This window comes from Euprymna scolopes, chromosome 5 (genome assembly GCF_053919585.1).
Source record: "Euprymna scolopes isolate OS-2025 chromosome 5, ASM5391958v1, whole genome shotgun sequence".
NCBI classification, from domain to species: Eukaryota; Metazoa; Mollusca; class Cephalopoda; order Sepiida; family Sepiolidae; genus Euprymna; species Euprymna scolopes.
Genome location: NC_136486.1, coordinates 174,161,695 through 174,180,689, shown reverse-complemented (window position 1 = coordinate 174,180,689; position 18,995 = coordinate 174,161,695). Strand labels below are relative to the sequence as shown.

Genomic DNA, 18,995 nt, shown 5'->3' with positions numbered 1-18,995 from the left:
CTTCTTGATACCTCTTTTATCATTGTTTATGATCAGTTTAGTGTAATAGTAAACCGTATAGTGACGTATCCGAGTACAGACAGACACACACAGACGTTGATCTTTGAATAATATAAATATAGCTATTTTATATTAGATCCTATTTTAATAAAGGGATGCTGGATGTTATGGATAAAGTATTAATATAAAAACAAATTGAAATGATAAAAATATAATTTACATCAAACGTTTAAATAAGTTATGTAAAATATTATTTCTTATTCAATAGTGTTTCAAAAATCAGGACTTTCTGTTCAATGGAAATAACTAGAAAAATAAAAGTAAATCAATTAATAGAGGAAATGGAAGCTTTTTACCTTCAAACGTGAATCTACTCCCACACCCCCTCTAATCACTAGAAATTCTTTAAAAAGAAACGGAGATAGTCGATGTAAAGGGTAAAAAAAACCATGCCAAGATAAATAATTAAGTGTTAGATGGATAAATTCCGATCCAGAAAACAAAAGTGTCGTGGAGCTTTGTTGGCGTCTAACCACCGAGTTGAGCGTCGCTGGTTGTTGTAAAGAGCTCACTTTTAATCACAAGTCACAACGAGAAACGGGTCGTTCTTTTTGCATTGTTGTGGCATTTCTTTTTGTTGTCGTTTAATTTGTAAGGCACACATTTATAAAGTATTTTGTCTTTTCAATCTCTCTCAAATGATTGGAAATCGTCGTATACGCCATGTCTAATTCTGAAGCAAGTTCTCGAGCAGTTGTGCGTGAATTGACGTCGATTAAAAATCTTAATTGATCGTTGTCAGCATCCGATGGGCGACTGCTACGCTTATCATCTTCAAGACTCTTGTCGCCACCATGAAATTTCTTAAACCACCGTTGTGCGTTCAGTAGTTGTTCCTGGATCAAACGCTTCGTTGATATCGCTTTTTCGGCAGATTTTCGGCCTAGCTTGTATTGATATAAAAAATTATGTGAATTTGTCTTTTTTTTTTCTATCTCGTATTCAACGTTTTGAAAAGAAAACATAATTGTTTTAAAACGATTGTAATTTAAACGTCCCGACAATATGGTCAAAATCGACGACATAACATTAACCACACAAGATATATTAACCCGCAGAGATAAAGTATACGTTTGGTTTAGGTGAGTAGTGTCAACAGAAGAACCGCACACAGCATTTTATTCATTGCTGTGTACAGAAAGTGAGAACCATTTACGTTTATACATCCACATTAAACGGTCACCCCCCACCTTTGTTTAGTTAATTGCAAAGCAAAAGTAACGCAACAAAATGTGCACGTTGACAACCACGCAAACAAACAACTAAGTTAAAGATTCATATAGCTTTAGTAAGAGGCTAGACGTTCGTCTCACAGAAAACTCGTGATCCAAAGGACCGCGAGTCATATAGTTAAAGGATACATTCCTTTAGTGTTCCATGATTTGATAGATAACGTTAATATTTGATGACGCCATCTATAGATTTCCCTCTTCTCCAAGTGTCAACAGAAACACAAGATGATCAGAAGGACTAGTCATCACGATCAAGGCGAATGAATGTATAGCGTTTTTGCTTAGTTTCGACGACTACGGTTGTGACGTTACAAACAACCTCACTTTAAAAAAGCTCTCTTGGCTGTCAGCGCAGGGAAATAAGAAAAAGAAGACGCAAGAGGTGTGGCGTGTTTTATGTGGGGGGGGGGGGCGAGAGAAGCTGCATGAAATGGCAAGAGGTGCAGAACATAAACGGCCAAACTCTAAGGGAAAGCAGTCAGTTTATCGCTCACCCTTGATGATTAAACCTCCGTTAACAAGAGACACGCGTATGGAACAAAAAAGTGATATAGGAAAAATATCCCTCTTGCACAGAGATTTGCTGATGTGATTCATAAGTCACTGAGCAACAACACTCACCATAATTTGTGTATTTTTTTCACTATTATCTTCATCTTCATAGTTGTTTCACCATGTTTCGGCCAACGCATCCTATAGCCTTCTCCAGCTGGTTAATCGCGACGGGATAGGAATGTTGGGTCTTGTAACTGTTGTCTCTGTAATTATTGCTTTCTATAATTGTTGTTGTCTTATCACGTTTTGACGAACTAATCTTCTGGCCTGTTTTGTTTGTTTGTTGTTGTTTGTTTGTTTGTTTGTTTGTTTAGTTGGTTAAAACGTGGTGAGACAATAGCAACCTTGGAAGGCTGCAATAACTAAAGATGCAGTTATAAGACTGAGCATTCCTATCTCGTTGCAGTTAACTACCTGAAAAAAGGCAAGAGGATGCGTTGGCCGAAACGAGATGAAACAAAAACTATGAAGATGGGGATAATAGTAAAAAAATCAATGCACAAATTATGCAGATGCATAAAAAAACTGTATCTTTAGTAATTACAGCCTTCCATAGTTGTTGTTGTTGTCTCGCTACGTTTTGGCCAACTAAGCAAACAACAACAACGACAACAACAACAAATACAACAACAACAACAACAACAACAACAACAAACAAACAAACAAACAAACAAACAAACAAACAAAACAAACAAACAAACAATTCTAGAGGATGCGTTGGTCGAAACGTAGTGAAGCAGCAACTTTGAAAATGAGGAAAGCAGTAAAAAAAAATCAAATCACAAATTATGAAGATTCATAAAAATAAAAATAAATAAATAAATAAAAATAAAAGCAACATTCCCCATGTAACGAGTATACCAGACCGATTTCCTGTTACGAGTGGCTTGTATTAGTCACCTTTAAAATAGAATATTCTTTTCCCAAATCAAAATAAAAGATTTTTAGTAAAATGTTTATAATTACAAAGAGCAAAAATTAAATTCATAGTCACCCGAGTCATCTTGAAGATGAAAAAACAGTTCTTTTCCTTTGTTGTCGGATATATCAATATCGAATGCTGATACTCGACCAATGACGTCACCAATTTCAACATTTTCCGTAACGTTGAAGTGAAAATTATTTGGAATTTTCGGAACTTGGTTGAGCAGGACTCGAACCACCACGTTTACGCTCGTTGACAAACTGGGAGTACCCGAGTCTCTGGCAATGACAACGAAATTGTATTCCTCCCGGAAAGGAGGTTCTTTTAAACCTGATGCCAATGTAAGGCGACCTGAAAATAAATGAATGAATAAATAAGTATCAACTCTGCTGTTTTAAATAAATTTTAACAACTTGCATATCAACGTTATTGAAGTCATTTTAATAAGTTTTTCTCGTCAAAATATTTTTAAACATAGGTTTGCTTTGATTCGTTATTTAATTGTGAAAATTATAAGTACATTATTGAATGTAGCTTCAGGTAATTCGCAGAACATTTTATTTTAGTCATTATTTTTATTTTTTATGGAAATTGACCCAGACAAGACACAAAACCACTTGATCTAAAGAACTAACAATAAGGAAAGATGATTATTGTATAAACAGGAGATGCATAGTGATGTTAGTCTTAAAAAAGGCCAACGTTATAAGTAGGATGAAAACAGTGTGCAGGAAGAAAGTTCCAGAAGCTTTCAATTCTTGGAAAGAAGTTACTGCAACAGAAAGCATACAAAGAGATATCTTTACAACGATTTGTTGGATGCCATTATATCAACGAGTCAAACGATCTGGAACAAATGCAAAATGGAAAAGATCAGACAATTCTGAACAATATATGCCATAATAGTATTTATATAAAAAAAAGACCGAGGCTAGCAACATCACGTATCTGAGAAAAAGGTTGCAGGGAAGAAGGATAGGACCAATTAAATTACAAATACGTTTCTGCACATTATCAAGAACCCTCAAATGGGACACAGATTCACCAGTCCAAATATGACAACGGCGCTGCATACATGGTCTGATAATAGATTGTAGAGATAAAGAATAGCCCCAGGCGCGAGAAAGTGTTTAGAGCGATAGAAAGAACCGACTTTACAAAGAAGTAGAAGGAGCAATGGGTCTTATCTATGAACTCTAAGAAAGACTTGATAAGAAAGAAAGACCAAGAAATTTCAGAGTCGATTTCTGCTCAAGAGCAAGGCCATCCATGAGAATCTCATGACGTAAAGAAATACGGTTACAATTGAAAGACACGAATTATATTGAACCCTAACGCATGGTGAAATGTTAAAATATTTTTAGCAATATATCACTGAACCATGGGGAATAAAATAAAAATAAAAACACCAGCTAACCTAATCGCATCTGGTGAGTGCGCACGTATGTAGCACTGTTCTATAACACGCCTTACCAAAATAAACCTGCTACTAATATCAGCCGAAGAGCGGACAAGTAAACATACCTATGATTTGCAGCATTTTGCGGTTGGTAAACATACCTATTTTCTACATCTCATTTTTACGATGAGCAACGAATGCTCCTAAAACCTTGGATGAATATTTTTGACGAATTTTATGGCAAATATAACTTGCCTCACAAGAAAATGGGGCCCTATCATTATGAATTGCAGCATTTATGGTTGGACCAAATAAAAGAGATCACTTATTAAGAATGTTTATCATGCAAACACAAGGTTCTTTCTATCTTCAGATTAAATAGAAGATATTAATATCTGAGCAAGATCTCCAATTAGATCACATACTGAAATCGGCATCGCGTTCTGCAGCATTCTATGACTGATTCCGAAGTGCTAATGCAATTTGCAGACATTTTTAATAAAAGTGAACGCAAAACAGGAAATGTTTTTCAAGTCTCTTGCTACACCCAGCCTCACATAATATACGGTCAGCCTCCCAAGTCCCCACTGGAGGGAACAACTGGCGGAACGTTCGATCACTGGTTCTGTTGTTTTTCCTCGATTTTCTCTCAGTATGTGACTATCATTCTAAAATTATTTTTCATCACACATTCTTTAATCCAACCTAACTAAATTGATAAATAATAGATATTTAAATTAAATTTTAACTTAAAAATTATCAAAATAATCACAGGCGTATTTGAAATGCAATCTATACTCAGACATTATATTATCATCCAGATTATAATTTCTATTCACTATCCCAAGTCAAACATCTTCCCGAGTGACTTTGCTACACTCGTCCTATTCTAACTATTCTGAATGTATCCAATTTTAAAAATCCTATTATTCATTGTGTTATATCACTTAACATTTCCGTGACTGGCTCTGTTGTTTTCCCTCGATTTTCTTTCAGTAGGTGACTATAATTCTGAAAACTGTTTTGATAAATAATAAATGTTTAAATTATTTTTCAACTATGAAATTATCAGAATAATCACAATCGCATTTCAAATGCAATCTATACTCAGACATTTCATTACCATCTCGATTATAATTGCTATTCATTATCCCGAGTCAACCGTCACTTGCCATATTCTAACAATTCTAAATGTATTCAAAATAAATTGATAACAAATCCTATTATTTATCGTGTTATGTCGCTTCCCATTCCCGTTATTAGTTAAAGATATAAGTGATCTGTGATTTCTTTAAATCTACATCTCTGCCAACAGTGATCACCCATTTCTCCCCCAGAAAGTCTCATTCCTAAAAGAAACCCCAATATATTTGTTACAACTACATACAGGATTTTTTAATCCATGAAACTGTTGCTCTTTTCGTCATAAACGTGTAGATTTTTCCACAGATTTTCTCCCCGAAACAGTTTGCTCGCTCCCCATGAGGTACGTCGGAGACAACTCCCTGTTCTAGATCACCATTTAACACTTACAAGGTACCTTCAATAAGTTTCCATGCATTTTTTTATGGGCATTTAAAATTGTAGACACTTGAAAATTCAGTATGTTATTGCTATACATTTGATGAGATGACTGATCAATATTTATGATTTCAGGTTCAAATGAACAGCTACAGCAGGAATTGGAATACACCCTGCTTATCAAAGCTGGTGAATTTCAAATATGAAATCTAGACGTGAGGAAAATTTAGAAGCACGATATGTAATAAAATTCTGTTTTAAACTTGGGAAAAAAGCTACAGAAACGTATGGAATGCTTCAGACTGCTTTTGGACCATCTTGCACGAATCGGGCATCCGTTTTTGAATGGCATAAAAAATTGCAGGAAAGCAAGGAGTCTGTGAGGATTGATGAATAGTGTGGAAGGAGAGGAGTAAGAAAGTCAGAATACCAGAGTTAATTGGCCAAATAAAGAATTTCATGGATAAGGATCGTCGTGTGTCTGCAGAGACAATAATTGTGCAGTTTAATGTAAGTGTGAGAACTGTACACACAATTAATCGCGAGGAAAGTTTGCATGAAGTTTGTCCTAAGAGTGCTCATCTTTCTCACAGACTATTTGACCAAGATCCTCCCTCTAGTCTAGAATTTGGTCCCTGCAACTTTTAGTTATTCCCTAAGCTCAATGACAACCTTAGAGATTGTCGTTCTGAGACAACTGAAGATAAAAGAAGCTGGTACGAGGGCCATTGATACGCTTCACACAAGATAACTTCCATGGGCCTTTCAGAAGTTGTTGGAACGGTGCAACAAGTGCATTGCAGCCGGAGGAGATTACTTCGAAGGGGACGAGAGTTTAATTTGTGTACTATCAATAAAAGTGCCAATACGAAAAAAAGTCTGGAAACTTATACAAGGCATCTCGTATAATCTTTAAAAGAAAACTAACGAAATTCAATATTTTTAACATGGATAAAATGTCATCTATGGAAAACTCACCGTATCACAATAGAAACGTGTTTTTTTTCTTTTTGTTTTTTTTCATAAAGAAACACGTTTAATATTTTGTGAAACATATTCAGGCCTTTCACAAAATAAAATCATTTTATGATCTAATAATAATGTTTACATTTTTACAAATAAAAATATATTTCCCTGTTTCAAAAAAGATTGAAAGTGAAAATGTGTACGTTAAAACACTACGGCGTATCAAAGCTGTTATAATCTCTCGCATATCTTATTATTATGTATTAATCAATCGAATATTTTATTAGACACCTGAAAATCACAATAATTCATTTGATTTGCATACAACTTTTGTAATGGACTAATGGGGGCTTTTAGGTAAATTAATGGAAATGTAGTTTTAATCTCATGCAATATGAAAATGAAATTGTATGATCGAATCCTTTGATTACAGAAATGTTTAATCTTCCGTGCCCGATATACAAAATAGTGTCTACCTTCATGTAGGGATAATTGATTAACTATATATATATATATATATATATATATAAATGTATGAGAATTTTGAATTGGTTGACTTGCCGAGGGTAGGTCGGTGGGGAAGAAAAGAGTGCTGGTAGCTGTGATCAACACGGCCGGTGGTCCGTTAATCAAAGAACCTGAGTGCCTATTCCTTACAAATTAAATAGGCATTCCAGTCACGCGTGAATCTCGTTGACTGAGAGTTGGAGTAGATAAAAGGGGGTGGCCGCTCTATTGTAGTAGTTGTTGCTGTCTTTTAGACAAATTACACTTCGACCATTGTTACCCATTCGTTACTTTTACAAGAAAAGACTGCTTGTAAGCAACGTCGACATTTCGTTGCAAGACTTAAACAGTCTTTTCGTCCCCCCACCATTCGTCGGTAAGCTAATTCCGACAATATGCAAATGAGAACATTTGAAAACCTGAATATGTTATTAAATGAAAAAAATATTTTTTAGTAGTAGTAGCAGTAGTAGTAGTTGTTGTTATTGTTGTTGTTGGAGAAGAAGAAGAAGAAGAAGAAGAAGAAAAAGAAGAAGAAAAAGAAGAAGTCCGAATTTTTGTCAATACATAGCTTTATCAAGGAGAGGATAGTCCGATGTAGATTTCTTTTCTTTTTCTTTATGATGTTGTTATTAAGAGGTCGTGAAATTAAATAATTTATGCAAAAATTATGGACTTACTATTAAAATCGACCCTAATAAAAACATTGTTAATTTCTTAGACATAACCTTAAATCTTGAGAACTCTACCTTTGAACCCTATCATAAACCTAATCAATCTTCTATACTATATGTCCATAATGAATCAAACCACCCTAAATCAATATTGAAATCAATAGTTCCTAATGTCTCTTTAAGAATTTCTAGGCTGTCTTCTAGCAAATCTATATTTAACAAAAATGAAAAATATTACAATGAAGCCCTTAAAAACTCAAGATACAATTCACAAATTAAATTCATAAATAAAAATGATAGAAACATAAACTGCATTGAAAATAAACATACTAAGAGCGTAATAACCTATAATATGGCAATGTCTTCCCGTATACGAGTTAAAAAAATGACCAAAAGGCAAGAAAAGATAAAATCAAACCACAAGTATTAGATACTAATACAAATAAACAGCAAACCAAAACCCGTAAACGTAAAAACAGACATAAGGAGACCCTATGGTTCAACCCTCCATATTCCAAAAATCTTGAGACAAACTTAGCCAGAGAATTTTTTAAAATATTTGATAGGAACTTTAAAGCCCCCCATAGATATAATAAAATATTCAATAAGAATACAATCAACGTGTCTTACTCTACTATGCCAAACCTTCATCAAAAAATAATTAGTTATAACAATACAAAAAATTTATAAGCTACAAAATACAATTATACAAAATATAGCAGGCTGTAACTGTAGAAGAAAAAAATAAATGTCCCCTACAAGGCTCATGTAAAATAAAAAATGTAGTCTATAGCTGCACAGTATCAAAAACCTCAAATCTACATTAATTTAATAGCAACCATAACTCAATTACCCGATTAAATAATGACACCAATTTTAACCAATCTACCAATCAAATACAAACCAACCCACCATATAATAATCCAACACCTAATCTACCGGAAAATAATTACACTAAACAAGAGGCAATATATTTTGATTCCACATCTGGCTTAATAAAACATAGAATTTCAACGCACAAATATTCATTTAAAATCACTCCCTGTTAAACCAAACTACTCTATCCAAGCATATTTTGCGACTCAAGGATAAAAATATTTCTTTCAATTTGAAATGGCAAATAATAGGATCTTACAAAGCATATAAACCAGGAGATAAATTCTGTGCACTGTGTACAAAAGAGACCCTAAAAATGTTAAAATATGAAGATATAAAAAATAGAACCACCCTATTAAATTCAAGAGAAGAACTTATTTTCGCATGCAGTCATAAACGTTGGTTTAAATTTAATAAGTATAAACCACCTTAAATCATTAAAAATGTTACTTATTAATATTCAATATTAAAATTAAACTATAACTTGACATGCTTATTAATAAAAATTTTTGATCATTAATATTATTGTTATTATTAATTGATCTGATATATCGACCATTATTATATATTATTAAAATATATTCTTAACCTTAACCTATGATATATTTTTTAATTTCAATAAATAAATAAATTATCAAATATTAAATTCAATAATTTCAAAATAGATTATAATATATTGTTTGCTTGATTTATTATTCCTTAATAAATTAAGTTAACACTAATTATCTCCCTTGCATTGTTTAATTAAAGAAATAAGATTATCTTCCCCTTTCTTTCTTCAGTTTTAAATTTGGCGTTTTAATCAAACGTATGCCAACCGATATAAATATTCCATTAGCGTTCTTTTTGAAAATTTATCATTTCATAAGTTGAAAAGCTACAATAAACATCCATATGAATGCTTTGACCTTAATTGCTGATTTCAAAAGGCGAAGAATTAAAAGGTAAATAATTATATATATTTTTATATGTGTATGTATCTGTGTATATGCGTGTGCATGTATGCATATATATATATATATGTGTGTATATATATATATATGTATATATATATATATGTGTGTGTATGGCTATGAATTTTATTAGAAATATATCATTATAATATTATATTTAAACCAAATTCAGATTTATAATTTTATTCTATTTTATTTCTATCTTTAACCCATATTAATTTTCTTATCAAGTAAATGCATACCTCTATCTTAATTTTTCCAGATACATCTGCCTATACTTTTAATGCTAGCTTTATTTATGGTGTCTTTTACATATATTAAAAACCCTTCCCAATACTTTGCTGATGAGGAAACTTTGTTTGTTAAAAATGCTATATGTAAAAATTATTGTCCGTGGCTTAATGTCTACCATAATAAAAACATTGTTTTCCGAAACGATCGTACAAATTATTGATTTTGTTGTTGTTCCTTCTTGTGAAACGGATTTTTAATTTAATTCTAATTTGAATTTTAAATTATCAATCACATTACTGAATATATATATATATATATATATATATATATATATATATATATATATATATATAGTAATTTATAAAATATATATGGCGATTAAGCTACACTGAATATTCTGCGTTTCATCCAACTATAGGATTCGTCAGGCTTATGCGCGAATTCTGTCGTTGCTTCTTGTTTTTATATATGTTGAGGATTTCTAGTTGGCCAATCAGCTTTCTAGTCTCCACCGCGCCCCTTCCTATCAGCCAATGGGCATGCATTTTATCAAACAAAGGATCTGTTTTAGAACTAGGTTAGTGGTTTTAGGTGGCCGTTCTCCTTTTTTATACATATAAATATACCTATGTGTACACAATAATGCACATATACACACATATATATATATATATATATATATACATATATGTGTGTGATCGTTTATGCATATTCATGTTTATTTAATTTATTTATTTGTTTGTTTTCTATTGTTATTGTTAGTTTTAGAGCTATTTTGTATCGCTATCCTAGAGTAAGTTTTATTTTGTGAACACAGTTGTTTGCTATTTCCCGCCTAGTTTAATAGATTTTGAGGTTCTTTAAAGTACAGGATAGAAAATTTTTCATGGAGGCATAATTTACATGGGTCGTCTAAATGTCTGCATGTGGTAGCTTGTCTCATTATTTTCCATTCGACTACCGGCGAATGTCCGCTTTCTTTGAGTTCCCAGTATTTATTCGCTAGTGTTGTTTTTATACGGTGTTTTTTATTTTTGAATGTGCTTTTGTGGTCATAGTATCGGGTTTTGAAATCTAAGGAAGTCATGCCTATGTAATATTTCTTGTTATTCGGGTTTTCTTTCGTAAATATTGTTGCTTGATAAACTACGCTTTTTGTTAGACATTTATTTGTGACTGGGCAAAGTGTGCGGTGTCTACAATTGCATTTATCTTGTTCGTTATTAGTATTTTTATTTATGGTATGGTTGTTCTTGTCCGGGGTTGGTTTGTTATTATTATTTTTATTATTATTATTTTTATTATTATTATTATTATTATTATTATTATTATTATTATTATTTCTGCTAGTGTTGGTTTTATTTCTGTCATGGTGTCTACTTTTTTTATTGTTTACTTTGTTGTTGTTTACATTGTTTTCATTTAGTATTTTGTTATTATGTGCCTTAATTATCATCTCTAAATTTTCGCAACAACTGTAAGATAACTTCAAGGTATTTTTATTGAAGATTTTGTGTAAGGGGTTGGTTGCGGGAAAGTGTTTTTCAATAAGATCTAGAAATTTCTTGCCAAGTTTTGTTTTTAACATTTGATTGTATGGGGCCGTATACCAAATTATAGTTCTTTTTCTTCTGTTTTTAATTTTATTATAGTTGTTGGTGTTTTGTTGCTTATATTTGATCTCGATATTTTTGTATCCACTATTTTTTAGGGCTGTTTCGTAAATATTGGATGACCTGTTAAATGCATTTTCATCGCTTGAGTTGTTACTGAGTCTACTTACGATCGAGTTAGGAATATGTTTTATAATTGATGGTGGGTGGTTGGACTTAGGGTTTACGTAAATTGGAGTAGCGTTATCTTTTAAGTATGGTTCATATGTGTTTTCATCTAAGTTTAACGTGACGTGCAGGAAGTTTGTTATTTTTATGTTAGCTGATATGTCCGCTTTTAGGCCTAATTTTTTCATTTCTTTGTGTATGATTTTCTTAAAATTTTCTCCCTTGACTTTGTTGGAGTTTTTTTTATTATAGCTAGTCCGTCATCTCTATATAGGCCGATATCCGTAATATCGAATATGCTTGTGAGGGTATATAGAATGAATAATCCCACAAGATCTGATGCCTCTGCAGAGTCTCTGGCACCCATCGCCAAATCGAATGAATTTTTCATTTTAGTTTTTATCCATTGGTTATTGTTATTTATTAGAACTGATTTTCTACATTTTTTAATTATGTTGATTTCTTCTGAGGATATATCAGTGTATACCTCGGCAAATTCTAGGGCAATGTTAAAAAGTTCTTCGGATATCGAGGGATAAAAGTCTATGATGTCAAACTGTATGAACGTACATTTATCTTTGTTTTCTATATTTTTAAACCAGGTGATTGCTTCGGTAGTATTTGCCCACTGGTTTAGTTCTAGGTCCTGTTTGATTTGTTTGTTTACTCTAGAAAATATAGTTTTGCTAATTCTACCTATTTCTGGTTTAGTTGGGTTTATCAGGCGGGTGCTGGGATTATTATTAAAGTCCCATTTGTGGTCTTTAAGCAGAATGTATGACTCTCTAGGTTTCAATTTGCCAACTTTATCCCAAATTTTTAGTTTATCGGTAATTTGTTTACTTTCAGTATTTATTATATCTATGTAATCGCATTTGTTTGTGTCTAGTTTTTTGTAATGTTTTCTGTGATTAGTATATATATATATATATATATATATATATATATATATATATATATATATATAAAGCTGAACGTCTGGTGACAAATAGGCTCCTATATGGTTGACTGTTATAGAAAACTGATCGTATATAATGATAGAAGATGTATTGAGAGACAGGAATGGGTATGTTTGATCCGGCATAATGATGATTCATTAAAATTGTGGGGTGTGCGTACGCGCCTGGGTCAAAAAGTATGGAAATAAAAAAATTTAAAAATTAAAAAAAAAAAACGTTTACAAGTGTTTTTGATATAGATGTGCATAATAATATTTTGATAAGTATGTTTTAACTTAAATAGGGATGATATAATAAAATTGTGGGATCTGCGTTCGTGCCTGACCTCCATAGAATGGAAATAGGCACAAACTTTAATAAAGACTTTTCATATCTTTCTGTGTAAGTATACTTTGATAATTATGTTTCAGTTTGAAGAAATATGGTATAATAAAATTATGTGGTGTTCGTTCGCACCTGACCTCCATAGACTGGCAATATGTCACAAAGTTTAGCAAGGTTTTTTAATATAGATTCACAGAATATTGTGATAAGTTTTAGTTTGAACAGGCATGTTATAATAAATGATGGGATTTATCTATTTTATTTTTACTTTCATAATATTTTGCTTTGGTTTTGATACCCCCAAATTGGAAGCTATCTCTTTACAACCCTTCCTTTTCATAACCTATCATACTTTCATAAATCAGAGTCCATTTTCTGTAGGCTGTTTATGAACCCAGTCAACGACGGGTACTTTTGCTAGTATATATATATATATATATATATATATATATATATATATATATATATATATATATATATATATATGTGTGTGTGTGTGTGTGTGTGTGTGTGTATGTGTTTGGCGAAGATCTATTTAGGTGTAGATGTTCCCTATGTTGTCGTAGAAGGGTACACTGGTGGTGCACACTAGAAGTATTTTTTAAGTATATATATAATAAAAAAAATGCAACTAATAGTTACATTGGACATACGACAATAACATTATAACTCCGGCTCACAGGCCATAATGTTGAATCTTGTTCCATCTTCCAACATTTACATAAAACATCACTGCCCTCCTAAAATTCCAGAGAAATCCTAGTTAACAACACTAAAATATATACATACATATACTGTTCATATACTGTGTATATACATATACTGTATATATATATATATATATATATATATATATATACTGTGTAGGTGGTCGAGTTTCAAACCTGGCTTGAGGTAGTTCCTTGTATAGCCGCATTTATGAGCTGTGATACAGCAAAACAGTACCGTATGTGAATGACTATAATGCTCCCTATCTTCGGTTGAGCATATTTGGAAGTGATAAACAAAATGCCATTATCGTATTAAGCGATACTCTTTGTGTAAACAAATGGAACTTAGACGTTTGCACAATGATTGAAGATTGTTAATTCACATACCCATATTAGCAGCAGCCGAATAACGTATTAGAAGCGCCGCTTGTCATCCAAGTGGTCGAAATTAAACCTGGCTGCAGGTAGTTGCGTGTCAAGCTGTTGTAATGAGCTGTGATGTAGCAAAGCAGTACTGTAGATGGATTTCATATAGGCGTCACCACTTATCAAGGCTCAGAGACTACTCGAGGATAAGGGTGAAAGAGTGTACGGTAGTCAATTGGACAATATAGTAATCGTTAGTAATGGAAATTCGGTAACTTTGTTAACTTAAGTGGAACAGCTCATCAAGAACTTGTTTACGTTGGAATTCGACAACCATATTGTCATCAGCTGGAAAGCAGGAAAACGAAAGACAATTCCACAGACGTGCAGTTCTAAGAAAGAAACTTTGTTCATGGAATCTATGTTTAGGTTAATGCAGAGATAAAGAGTGGTGGAAATTATTGATCGTATTTTAAGCTAGACAAGTGTTTCTTGTGAAAGTTTGGGACCATACATCTGAGCTCGTACGAGCACTTGCCATGAAAATAACGATAAAGCAGAGGCAGACTCGCAACATCTCTTCTGCGAGAAAGAGGATGCAGGGAAGAGAAAAGCGCACCCCTACTAGACTACAAAGTCTATTTTGAACTCTATCAAGGCAGGATAAGTCCTTTCTAGCAGCTCCTGCCAAGATGTGGCAACAGTATTCCATCCGTGGACGTAACTAGCTCGTATACAGGTAGATAATTGCATCAGCAGTGAGATATCTACTGGATCGATAGAAGGATCCCACCATTTTTCATGGCAACATATTTGATGTATGTGTTCCATTTCATGTCAGGAGTAATGGTCAAGCCAAGAAGCTTATCAAAATATAAAACCTCCCCAAAACGAGAGCCATTCATTTCAATTGATGCCAGATAGAGATCAGAGCGTTAATGATGTAAAGATAGAAGCTTGATTTTAGATGCATTAAAAGTAACCAACCACCTCTTTCCCCATTATACCACGTGCTCAAGATCAGAGGAGAAAGAAACGGTTTTTGTGAAAATTTGAACAATATAAGACATCAATTATTAAATATTTCCCAAATTTCAGAATGCTTTTGGGATATTTTAAGGGGTTTTAAGGGTCATCTTCCCATTTGATTTTTTTTTCATATTTACACTGGATATTAATACATAACATTAAACACAAATTAAGCAAGAGTTCCTAAATATCTTCTTATGATTCCTTTAGTAGAAGGCTCAAATTTGAGTTTCAGAATCCAAATCATATAGCCGAGTTTGAAAAACAAACAAACAAAAAACAAACAAAAAAGATTCTAGATATAAGACTTACGAGGGGTGTGCAATAAGTAATGCCCTGACCCACTTCCCATAGCAGTAGAGCAACGAAACTTGGCACAGTTATTAGTCTTTCTCTACATAGGAACCACCAAGAGTTATGCATTTCTCCCACCGTTTGATGCAGCTCTGGAGACCGTTTCTGTAGAACACCACAGGTTGGTTCTCCAACCACGACCTGACTTCAGAAATCAAGTCTGCATCATCTGGGAAACGCTTTCATTTTAAAAACAACTTCATGGTTTGGAAGAGGTGAAAGTCAGAGGGTGCAAGGTCAGGAGCGTAGGGAGGATGGGGAAAAATTTCATAACCAAACGCCCGTGCTTCTGATCTGGCGACATGCGGGTTGTGGACCGGAGCGTTGTCCTGCAGGAGAAGGATACCTTTGCTGATCTTGCCCCGCCTTTTGATTTTGATAGCTTCCCTTAATTTCCTCAAAAGTGAAGCATAATAGGCTCCTGTAATTGTGGTACCTTTTGCCAGGAAATCTGTCATCACTACTCCGTTCTGGTCCCAGAAGACTGTGAGCATGACCTTGCCAACAGAGGGCTGCACCCTTGCTTTCTTTGGAGGTGGTGAATCCAAGTGCTTCCACTGCATTAACTGGGCTTTGGTCTCTGGATTATAGTGATGGACCCAGGTTTCATCATGTGTAATTAGTCTTTTGAAAAACTTTGACTCGTCTTCTTGGCACATCTCCAAATTCATCCTCGAGCACTCAACACATTCTCGCTTCTGGAATGGTGTGAGCAACCTGGGAATCCATCTGGCAGACACCTTATGCATATGCAAATGGTCATGAATGATAATTTCCACGGACCCTGTACTAATCTTGACATCTTAGGCTATTTGGCGAATAGTAATGCGCCGATCTTCCAAAATGGCAGTCTCAACTTGACGGACACATGCCTCATAAATGGCAGAAGGTCTGGGAGCTGTTTCCACAGACTTCTGGCCATGTTTGAATTCACGATGCCAGCGTTTTACAAGGTCACACAATGGGGCATTATCACCATAAATTTCTTTCATTTCATCAAAAGTCTCGTGTGGTGTGCGTCCTTTCAAATACAAAAACCGGATCACTGCTCGACATTCAACGGGCTCCATTTCAAACCTGACTCAGTTCAAACACCTGTAAAACAGAAACCACAATTAGTTCAGAGCTGTGATTAGCCACATAACCCGTAGAGATATAAATCATTGCACATGCAAAATTTCAACTTGATCAGATAACTGGAAATGGGTCAGGGGCATTACTTATTGCACGTCCCTCGTAGTATCATTATTTCTTTGTTTATATTTTCACAGGTTGTGCAAAGCCCTTTTGTTCGGGGTTTAATTTGTATCGGCGCTGTTAAAATCTTCAAATAACTTTCTTGTAAAAAAATAATCACTACAATTATTTACACTTAAAAAGGAACTGTGTGTGTATGTATGTGTGTGTGTGTGTATGTGTGTGCGTGCGTGTGCGTGTGAGAGTTCGTCCACTATGGACTAAAAAACGGCAGGTCGAATTTCTCTTTAAAAATTTAACACAACTGTAGTTTATGTGTCTGGGGGTATTCTTAGAGAGGTTTTGTAACGGAATACTTCCGAGTAGTATCAAAAATCGATAATCGAAATAAACCCATTAAAGCAGGAGTAGTCTGATTTTGATCAAAGTTAACACTTTTATACAATCTAACATCAGAAGTGCACTTGAGAAGCTTATTGCACAAGCACAAAATCCTGGCATACATAATCCACATTAGATTCGAGCGCGTTCAAAATAAATGTTTCTGTTTAGAGTTCATAAACGATGATTCTTGACTTTTCCATCTTAAACTTTAATTCAAGTCATTATATCAAAATAATTTCATAAAATCAATAGTAGGTTCTTTACAATGCAATGTCGACTACGATATATTTGGGTGTAGATGATCTCTATGTTGTCGTAGAAGGGTACTCCGGTGGTGCACAATAGAAGTATTTTCTAAGTATATATATATATATATATATATATATATATATATATATATATATATATATATATATATATATAATAACAAAAATGCAACTAATAGTTACGTTGGACATACGACAATAACATTATAACTCTGGCTCACATGGCATAATGTTGAATCTTGTTCCATCTTCCAACATCACTGCCCCACCTAAAATTTTAGAGAAATCCTAGTTAACAACACCAAAATACCACCACACAAAACAACCGTAAAAAAACCTCAAAATCTTAGAAGCTATATATATCTATATATATTACCGGCGATAGTCGAATGGAAAATAGTAAGACAAGCAAATACATGTTGAAAACTAGACGATCCATGTTGATTATGTCTTCATGAAAAATTTGCTATCCTTTACTTTAAAGAACCTTAACATCTGTTAAACTGTAGGAGAAAAATAGTGAATAATTGTGTACACAGGATAAACTTTACTCTAGGATAAAATTAACAATAATAGAAAATAAATAAATAAAATAAACATACATACATTAATTATAATTATATATATATATATAACATGATATATATATAACATAATAATAAAAACAAAACAAAAAATACACATTTAACTACACCTAGGTTTACAATAGGTCAAATCACTAGATATCTACGCTTCCCACTAAAAAAAGCACACACAAATAAAGGGGCTAACCCAAGGTCGACTGGGCCTTTGTCCTGTAAGTGCCTGCCCATTGGCTGATTAGGAAGGGAGCGGTGGAAACTAGGAATCTGATTGGCTAACTAAAAACTCAATAGAATGTGCGTATATAAAAACGCGACACAACCACAACTCTTCGCATAAGCCTGACGAATCCTAGCGTAGATGAAACACGGAATATTCTGTGTAGCTTAATTGCCATATATATTTTTATAACTTACTATATATATATATATATATATATATATGTATATATATATATATATATATATATATACTAATAAGATGATCATATATTTGTGCCCATACAAGGCACATTTAATATCTTTTAAAAAATGCTAATGAACCTCAGCTGGGCTTATGTTATTTGAGTCTTTTATGGTTCCGCATACATAATGAACTGCGCCACGGGCTTATTAGGAATTAATCACTTGTGTTTAAGAAAAGCCGTTTTTAATTCTTGTAACATTTGCAATTAACACATTGTCCTAAAGTAAAAAGTTCCGCCATTTTTCAGTTAATTATTTCATTTTCAGATATTATCCCGCTTTCCATCGCCAAAGGAAGTTCGAACTGAGAAACTTTATTAAGAATCCAGCACATGTACTCACCTAATCTTATGACACATGCAGTTTTTAAAAAGATTATTAAGACAGTGAGTTGAATACGATAACCATTAAACCAGTCATATACTATTTATACATAGTATTTTAAAACCTTCTTCATCTTAACATAAAGAAGCTGTCATGTTTCACAGTCGCGCATGCGCATTCTTGAAACAGCAAACAGATTAAGCCCACGTACCAATTTTTTCAATTTTGACCCATAAGCAGCCCTTTTGGCGGAAGGAAAACAGATTAAAAAGCTTTACACATGTCTGAATACCTCATATACCAAATTCCAAGTCAGTAGATGAAAAATTCGTTGAGTATATAGGTTGAAAAAT

The 18,995-nt window shown here is 33.4% G+C and overlaps 2 protein-coding genes across 2 annotated transcripts in view; both read right to left on the bottom strand.

The window, feature by feature from the left end:
* LOC145277040 (protocadherin Fat 4-like) overlaps positions 1 to 18,995 on the bottom strand; it is a 1,076,063-nt gene that overhangs the window by 273,608 nt on the left and 783,460 nt on the right. The window lies entirely within an intron of this gene.
* The window catches only part of LOC145277064 (protocadherin Fat 4-like), a 221,787-nt gene that overhangs the window by 39,466 nt on the left and 163,326 nt on the right, over positions 1 to 18,995 (bottom strand). The window contains exon 14 of the mRNA XM_080128727.1: positions 2,842 to 3,123. Coding sequence (XP_079984853.1) covers positions 2,842 to 3,123 — 282 coding nt within the window. The remainder of the gene's footprint in view (positions 1 to 2,841; positions 3,124 to 18,995) is intronic.